This window comes from Castor canadensis, chromosome 1 (genome assembly GCF_047511655.1).
Source record: "Castor canadensis chromosome 1, mCasCan1.hap1v2, whole genome shotgun sequence".
Taxonomy (NCBI): domain Eukaryota; kingdom Metazoa; phylum Chordata; class Mammalia; order Rodentia; family Castoridae; genus Castor; species Castor canadensis.
Genome location: NC_133386.1, coordinates 205,796,354 through 205,803,561, shown reverse-complemented (window position 1 = coordinate 205,803,561; position 7,208 = coordinate 205,796,354). Strand labels below are relative to the sequence as shown.

The following is a 7,208-nucleotide window of genomic DNA, read 5'->3' as shown; positions in this document are numbered from 1 at the left end:
GGCCCAGCGGGGTGTGGGGATCAAGGCCAGGCTGAGAGTGACTCAGGAGAATGTCCTCAGCTTCACGGGCATTTTAGTGTCGCAAAGATCCTTTCTTTTACGAACTGGTGGTGATTACAGGTGGTGGGTTTTAAAAGGGCATCCCCACTTGCCTACAGGAAAATCCTGGCAATCCAAGGTTGCTCCTGAAGAGGGTTTGGGGAAATTTTAGCCAAATGTTAGTTTGTTGGGCCGTGGGGCCGGTAGTGTAGATTTGAGATGTGGATGAGGTTGCTGAGAAGGTGTAAGTATGATCCTGCATCCTAGCACACAGACAGACAGAGGGACACAGTGGCACCTGTGCATACATACAAGCAGAGGCCACTCGTGTGATGTACGGAAGCCAGGCAAACACGCAAGCATGGATGCCCACGTGCACATCCACGCAAATGCAAACACAAGCATGCACACGGGTGGTGTACACAGACGAGTAAAACGGGCAACACAGGCTTGCGATGGCACATACACACAAGCAGGTGTGAAGACTTATACACACGTGCAAACACACAAAGAAAGCATGCAGGCAACGGGTACAAACACACTCACGGGAGAAGAAGTCCCAGGGGCACACAAAACAACTCATGTGTCTGGCACCAAAGGAAATGAACATTCTCTCAGGTCAGTCATTCCCAAATTTGCAGTATCAACCGTGGGACTTCCTGGAGACTTTGGGGACAGCCTTGGGCAGAGGTCAAGATGACAGCACTCAGGCAAGGAGAGCTTTGTGCATTCAAATTTATTTAAATGAATGTTCAGCCACAGTCCTCTGTGGATTTGTGTACATTCAGTTTTTTTTTTAAAAAATGATTTCCATAAAAGGATTCTTGGTAATCATAATTTTGATACAATATTTATATACAAAACCTCATTTGAAACTACTTACTGTACAAGAAAGAGGAGAAGCATAGGTGGGCATGACTTTAGCAAATAATGAAAACCTGCGGTGCCCATGGACCTGGGTGCCAGCAGGCAGATACAGGAACTCGAACATCACAAGATGACAAAAACGTCGGTTGGTCCTCTCCCCCTGGTCCCTGCCCCACGAGACGCTGTGGTCTCTGCTTTTCTTGGTGCTGAAGACATTTCAGATAATCGTCAGCACAACTCCAGCAAAGGCAGATCATTTATGAGACTTGTTTTGCAAGCTTTTAAAATGATAAGTGCCCAACAGTGACATCCTGTGATAAAAATATAGAGAAGTGTTACCAAAATAGAAGGCTTTATTAATAAAAATCTTTGGTAGGAACAGTATTTGAAATTGCTGTCAATGATATTTGGTTAACTAACACAAGAAACTCCTTCCACCTGAGCTACAGAAAAACAAAATCCACAAGGCCACCACATCAATAAATATGTCCATGCTTTCAACGAACCCGCAGAAGCTAGAAAGGCCTCCCAGGGGTCTTCCCGCCCATTTCCAAGCACTCCATCTTGTCCCTTGGGAGAGTGATGGACCGGAGGACTCTAGATCAGCTCAGCGCGATGGACACGAGAATGACTGATGCACGGCCTGCCAGGGACACCAAGGGTGCCGGCTGATCAGGGACACCTGCCCCGTCCGCAGCTCCCCAAGAATAAATGGAACCTCCCACACCTTCCGTGTGGCCCCTCGGGCCTGATGTCTGACTTTCTGAACTTGTGGGAGGAAGGATAACTAAAAATCACCTAGCTTTGTCCCAGTCCACACCCTGGAACAATTATCAGCACGGTTTATTCCTTCTTGGCGTTTCCATTCTCCTGCGACCCTCCGAGCTCTGACCCCATCACCTTGGAACCCCATGTCTGAGGACATCAGATCAGGATTACGGGCCTCAGCCCTCCTCCCACCACAAAGGAGACCGAAACGCTTCCACTCTGCAGAGCAACGTCCCCCGCCACCAGTATCGTCCCCGTCACCAGCCATTGTTTTGATTCACTTTGAATACTACAGATAAAAAATTCCCTGCATAATGGTTTGGTGCAAAAACAAGGGAAAAAAAAAAAACCAGAAAGAGGAAAGAAAATATTGTCCTATTAGAAAGTGGTCCTCCATGTTTGCAGAAAACACAGGATCCACTGGGTCCTGCGGGGCGAGAAGCACCTGCCCCAGAGAGGGTGCCATCGGTGGTCAGCAAGCCCTCCCCGCAGCTACAGCGCCCCCCCGTGGTACTCGTAGACGGGGGCCGGGTGGCCGTCGCTGGCCTCTGGGCGGGCCTTGGTGTTGTGGTTGTTGCAGAGCTCGCTGCTCTGACACTCCTTCTCCATCCACGTGTCCAGCAGCTGCTGCTTGCCCTGCTCCTCACGCATGAATAGCTCCACCATGAGCACCTTCTCCTTGTGGATCTGCTGGCTGATGTCCTTGGGGATGTCCGGGATGACCCAGTCCACGAAGTCGCTCATGAACATCACCAGGTTCTGCAAGGAGCAGAGAGATGCGGGGTAGAGAGGATCCCCCCCAGCTGGGGAACTCCCGACTCTCTACCTGCCTGACCTGTGCACCTGTCCCACCTGTGCGCCTCCCCACCTGTGAGCCTGCCCCACCTGTGAGCCTGCCCCACCTGGCAGAACCCACCCTATTATTCTCTGACCCTGTGCACACCCTTTGACCTCTCTGGGTCTTGGTGTGCCAGAAGACACAAGTGAGACGTAACTCCCAGCAGGCAATGTGTGCTGACTTTCCTGAATGAATCTGATCTCAGCAAATAGGAAAATTCTCAGAATGGCTCTGAATTCTTGGCCAGAAGGCTTCAGAAGTGATGCCACGGGTCTCAAGCCACCAAAAGTAATGGGAGCCTGGAGGCTTTAAGGAAGTGATCGCAAAAGAAGTAGCACCCAGTATGAGGAGCGCCCCTGTCTCTGTGGACCGGGCGGGCCCTCCCCAGCCTGCGGGGTAAGCCTAAGTGCTAGCCAACTTGGCAGATATGTTGCTGGGGGTCAGAAGGCCAGATGAGTCAGGTTTCACTGGAACCAAATCTTGTTTTTCACACCTCCATTCAGAAGCATTTGTTAGCACCTGTGGCTCAGTGACAGGTCTTCTGTTGGTGATGTTGCTGGTGCCCCCTACAGTCACCCTTTTCTCAGTTGTGGCTGGGGCTGGCTGCTGAACTCACAGCTAAGGACCTCCTATCCTAACAGCTAGGAATCAATGGCCAGTCGCCTGGGCAGACAAACACCCAGTCTCACTTCTGGTGGCCTTGGGGTTGTGTGTGACTTACGCTCCTGCAGGCCCCTTGGGCTGGGCAGAGGGGTCTCCAGCGAACCCCCTCCTTGGAGCCCCTGTTCTGCCCGTCCTCCCTTCCGCTGCCTAGGAGCCTCCCTCAGCAGCCCGGATGCACAAAGACCCTCACCTAGGCTCTGGTTCTGGGCAGCCCAGCCCAACCCCTTCTGTACGGCTGGGTGAAAGGCTGACAGATGGCCGCTGGGCACAGGAGGAAGAGGGCCTGCCATGGCAGAGGGGCAGAACCGGTTCTGGGGCTTCTAGATCCTGAGCTGCTGACCCACCACCTTCCCCGCAGGGGCATCCTCGAGCCAGAGGGACACAGGACAGCTTCGGCAGCACCCCCATGCTGCAGTGGTTCTGTCTCTGGCCCCTCGTGGGGTCCTGCTCCACAGGACTTGGCTAAGGTCCCCTCCCCAGAGACTGGGGTCATCTGTGTGTGTGTATGGGCTCGGCCTGCAACACCACCATAAGAGCAGAAAGGGAGGTGGGGTCGCTCCTTCCATGTCTCTGAATAAAAACCACGTGCATGACCCCCCCACCGCCCCATGGATGCAAAGCCTCCTGCAGTGCTTGCCCCCTCTGCCCTTCCTTGTTCCGTGAGGCCAGAGTGGGCTGTGCCCTCTTTGGCCATCCCAGAGCACAGTCTCCAGGCCTCTGAATGCCTGCTGCTGGCAGCTCCTGCCTTCTTGGCAGATCCCTTCCTAAGACCTTCTGGAAATAAAGACCCTCCGCTCATACCTGGAAGACGATGACAAATGCCAGTCGGGCGGCCAGGACAGCCCAGAAGTCCTTGGAAATGTCATACTTGTTCTGCGACCAGGGTGGCTCCCGGTAGTCTTTGTACCTGCAAGAGATGCCAGGAGGCGAGGGGTAAAATGGAGCTCAGGCTCTGCAGCCAGCTGCAGGGCCAGCCCACTCGCCCACCCAGGGAGTCCCTTTCCACGCTGGACTGGATGCTCGGGCCCTGGGGGCTTGGTGGAGTTCACAGCCACTAGAGATGTCCCCACAGGCTCAGCCACAGGATCCTAGGAGCAGCCATTTGGGCCCTCAGGTCTAGGAGCTCAGAAATGAAAAGGCAGGGGAGGCTTTTTCCAAAAAAAGGAAACTCACCAGAAACCCCAGCAGGTCCCAAGAGGTGTCTGAAGTGGGTTGGGGTCCCCACGCCAGAATCCCTGATCTCAACCAGCCTCCAGCCTCTACAGAGCTCGTAGCTTAAAAACTCCTTCTCCATCTGTCCCCTCTCTGGGGACACTATTGAAGCCAAAAGACTGAACATTTAATCCAGCAGCCCGTCTGAGGTGACCACAGGCCTCTGCCCTCTGTGCTTGGCTACTCCCTCCTGACCTCACGCACCTCCTGGAGAGGTCAGTTTCTCCCTAAAGCCCTGCTGCCCCCTGTACTCTTCCTGGAAGGAGACGAAGGAACCACTGCCCTTCCCTGCTCTCCAAACCCCGCCAGCCAGCAGAGGGCCAGGCACCTGGCGGTGCTCTGGGCCCCTTCATCCTCGCATATAGACCTGGCTAGGTGGAATCTGTGGTGGCAGGCCAAATTCCCTCTCCACTAGGCCTCCTGTGGCCCTCACTGCCACCCGTGTTTGGGGGATGCCACCCACGCGCTGGTTCTACAGGAGTGGTCACCCTACCCTGCACTGCAGAATGTTCCCAAGGCCAGTTGAAGAGGCCCAGGCCAGGGTCCCCAGGTGCTGGGCAGCAGGCATGCCCCAGGCTGTTCACAAAAGGCAGAGGTCCAGTTGTGGTGACCGAGAGGAGGCAGCTGGCTCTGAAGGCACAACCCTGGCCTGGATCCGCAGCCTGGCGCTCGACCTGCATGGACTATCAGCTTGTTGTTGTCTCTGAGCACTACGGTGGCATCTGGGCCTTGGCCTGGCCACTCGCTCACTTATGCTACAAGCATTTATTGAGCAGTAACTGTGTGCCAGATCCCATTCCTGGGTAGACATGTTGCAGGGAATGAAGCAGACAGGGCCTCGCACGCAGTGAGCCTGGTTCTGGAGGGAGCTACGTGGGTCTCTGAGGGCCCCTTTAGTACGAAGCTGCCAATGCCCGAGATAGGATCAGCTGGGAACATAGGCCACACAGCCAGCTGCTGAGCAACGTGGAATTGCATAACCTGCTCTCTGCTGGGAACAAGGAGCGCCTGTTCTCCCACACACACCTGTTCCTCCCTCTTTCCTTCTATGCCCCAGGCCAGCTACACTGGGGTGCTGGGAAAGGTGTTTAGTTCATCTGGCAAACTCCTATGCATCTTTGAAAGCCCACAGGTTGCTGTGCCCAGATGCCACCTCCCACCCCGTTATGCCCTCTATCAGAGACCATGTTTTTTTTTTCTCGCTTGCCTCTCTTTTACAAGCAGCACTACAGCTCCCCAGGGAGAACACAGTGTTGTCTCTGGGGGTGGACAGAGGATTCAATGGGACAATGCCTGCTTTCGTGTAGGAATAAACAGTAGCTGGTGCCATTATAGCTCCAAGCCTGCTAAGGTCACCTTGCCACACTGCTGGCTGGGTTCCTCAGCTCCTTTGGGAGGTGGCCAATGTGGGTGTGGTCGGTGTAGAACGGGAGCTCCCGGCAGCTGAGCCCAAGGTTGTGGCCATGGTGTGTGCGGGGCTGGAACCCAGAGCCTCTGTCTCCATGGGGTCTTGGCCCTGTACTCTCGCTTCTCCCTTGTGTGGCTGGAGACCTGATGTGTGGGATGGAGACCTACACCCCACTCAGTGTCCGGGACCATGGACTTGGGTCTCTCCCTCCAACCAGGCTCAACACCACAGTTACAGCACACAGGGTATTTGCAGAAAAAGAAGGTGGAAACTTTACTTCCTTTTTTTCTTACCCATTTTTCTTCTGAAATTCAGTTTTCATTGAGTAAGTTCTTGGTGGGGAAAGTTTGAGAAATACCAAAGTGTCTTGCAGTGGGATGGGGAGGAGCCCTGGTCCGAGGCTCAAGGAGGTTACATCTGTAGCCGAATTGAGCCAGAGGAGGAGGTGGAGGAGGAGGAGGAGGTGGAGGAGATGGAGGAGAGGAGGATGAGATGGAGGAGAGGAGGAGGAGATGGAGGAGGAGATGGAGATGGAAGATGAGGAGGAGGAGATGGAGGAGGGGGAGGAGGAGGAGAAGGAGATGGAAGAGGAGGAGATGGAGGAGGAGGAGATGGATCAGGGGGAGGAGGAGATGGAGGAGGGGGAGGAGTAGGAGGAGGAGATAGAAGAGGGGGAGGAGGAGATGGAAGAGGTGGAGGAGGAGGAGATGGAGGAGCTGGAGGAGGAGGAGATGGAGGAGGAGGAGGAGGAGCTGGAGGAGGAGGAGGAGGAGATGGAGGAGGAGGAGGAGGAGATGGAGGAGGAGATGGAGATGGAAGAGGAGGAGGAGGAGATGGAGGAGAAAGAGATGGAGGAGGAGGAGATGGAGGAGATGGAGGAGATGGAGGAGAAAGAGATGGAGGAGGAGGAGATGGAGGAGATGAAGGAGATGGAGGAGGTGGAGGAGATGGAGGAGATGGAGATGGAAGAGGAGGAGGAGGAGATGGAGGAGAAAGAGATGGAGGAGGAGGAGATGGAGGAGAAAGAGATGGAGGAGGAGATGGAGGAGATGGAGGAGGTGGAGGAGATGGAGGAGGTGGAGGAGATGGAGGAGGAGGAGATGGAGGAGGAGGTGGAGGAGATGGAGATGGAGGAGGAGGAGGAGATGGAGGAGGAGGAGGAGATGGAGGAGAAAGAGATGGAGGAGGAGATGGAGGAGATGGAGGAGGTGGAGGAGATGGAGGAGGAGGTGCAGGAGATGGAGGAGGTGGAGGAGATGGAGGAGGAGGAGGAGATGGAGGAGGAGGAGATGGAGGAGGAGGAGATGGAGGAGATGAAGGAGATGGAGGAGGTGGAGGAGATGGAGGAGGAGATGGAGATGGAAGAGGAGGAGGAGGAGATGGAGGAGAAAGAGATGGAGGAGGAGGAGATGG

General features: G+C 54.8%; 1 protein-coding gene across 4 annotated transcripts in view; it reads right to left on the bottom strand.

Moving 5' to 3' along the window:
• Positions 1 to 769: 769 nt before the first annotated feature.
• Ano1 (anoctamin 1) overlaps positions 770 to 7,208 on the bottom strand; it is a 163,837-nt gene continuing 157,398 nt past the window's right edge. For all 4 annotated transcript variants that reach the window (XM_074050812.1, XM_074050824.1, XM_074050816.1 and 1 more), the window contains 2 exons: positions 3,977 to 4,082; positions 770 to 2,433 (listed from right to left, as the gene is read on the bottom strand). In XM_074050812.1, the coding sequence (XP_073906913.1) occupies positions 2,167 to 2,433; positions 3,977 to 4,082 (373 nt within the window). In that variant the 3' untranslated portion in view covers positions 770 to 2,166. The remainder of the gene's footprint in view (positions 2,434 to 3,976; positions 4,083 to 7,208) is intronic.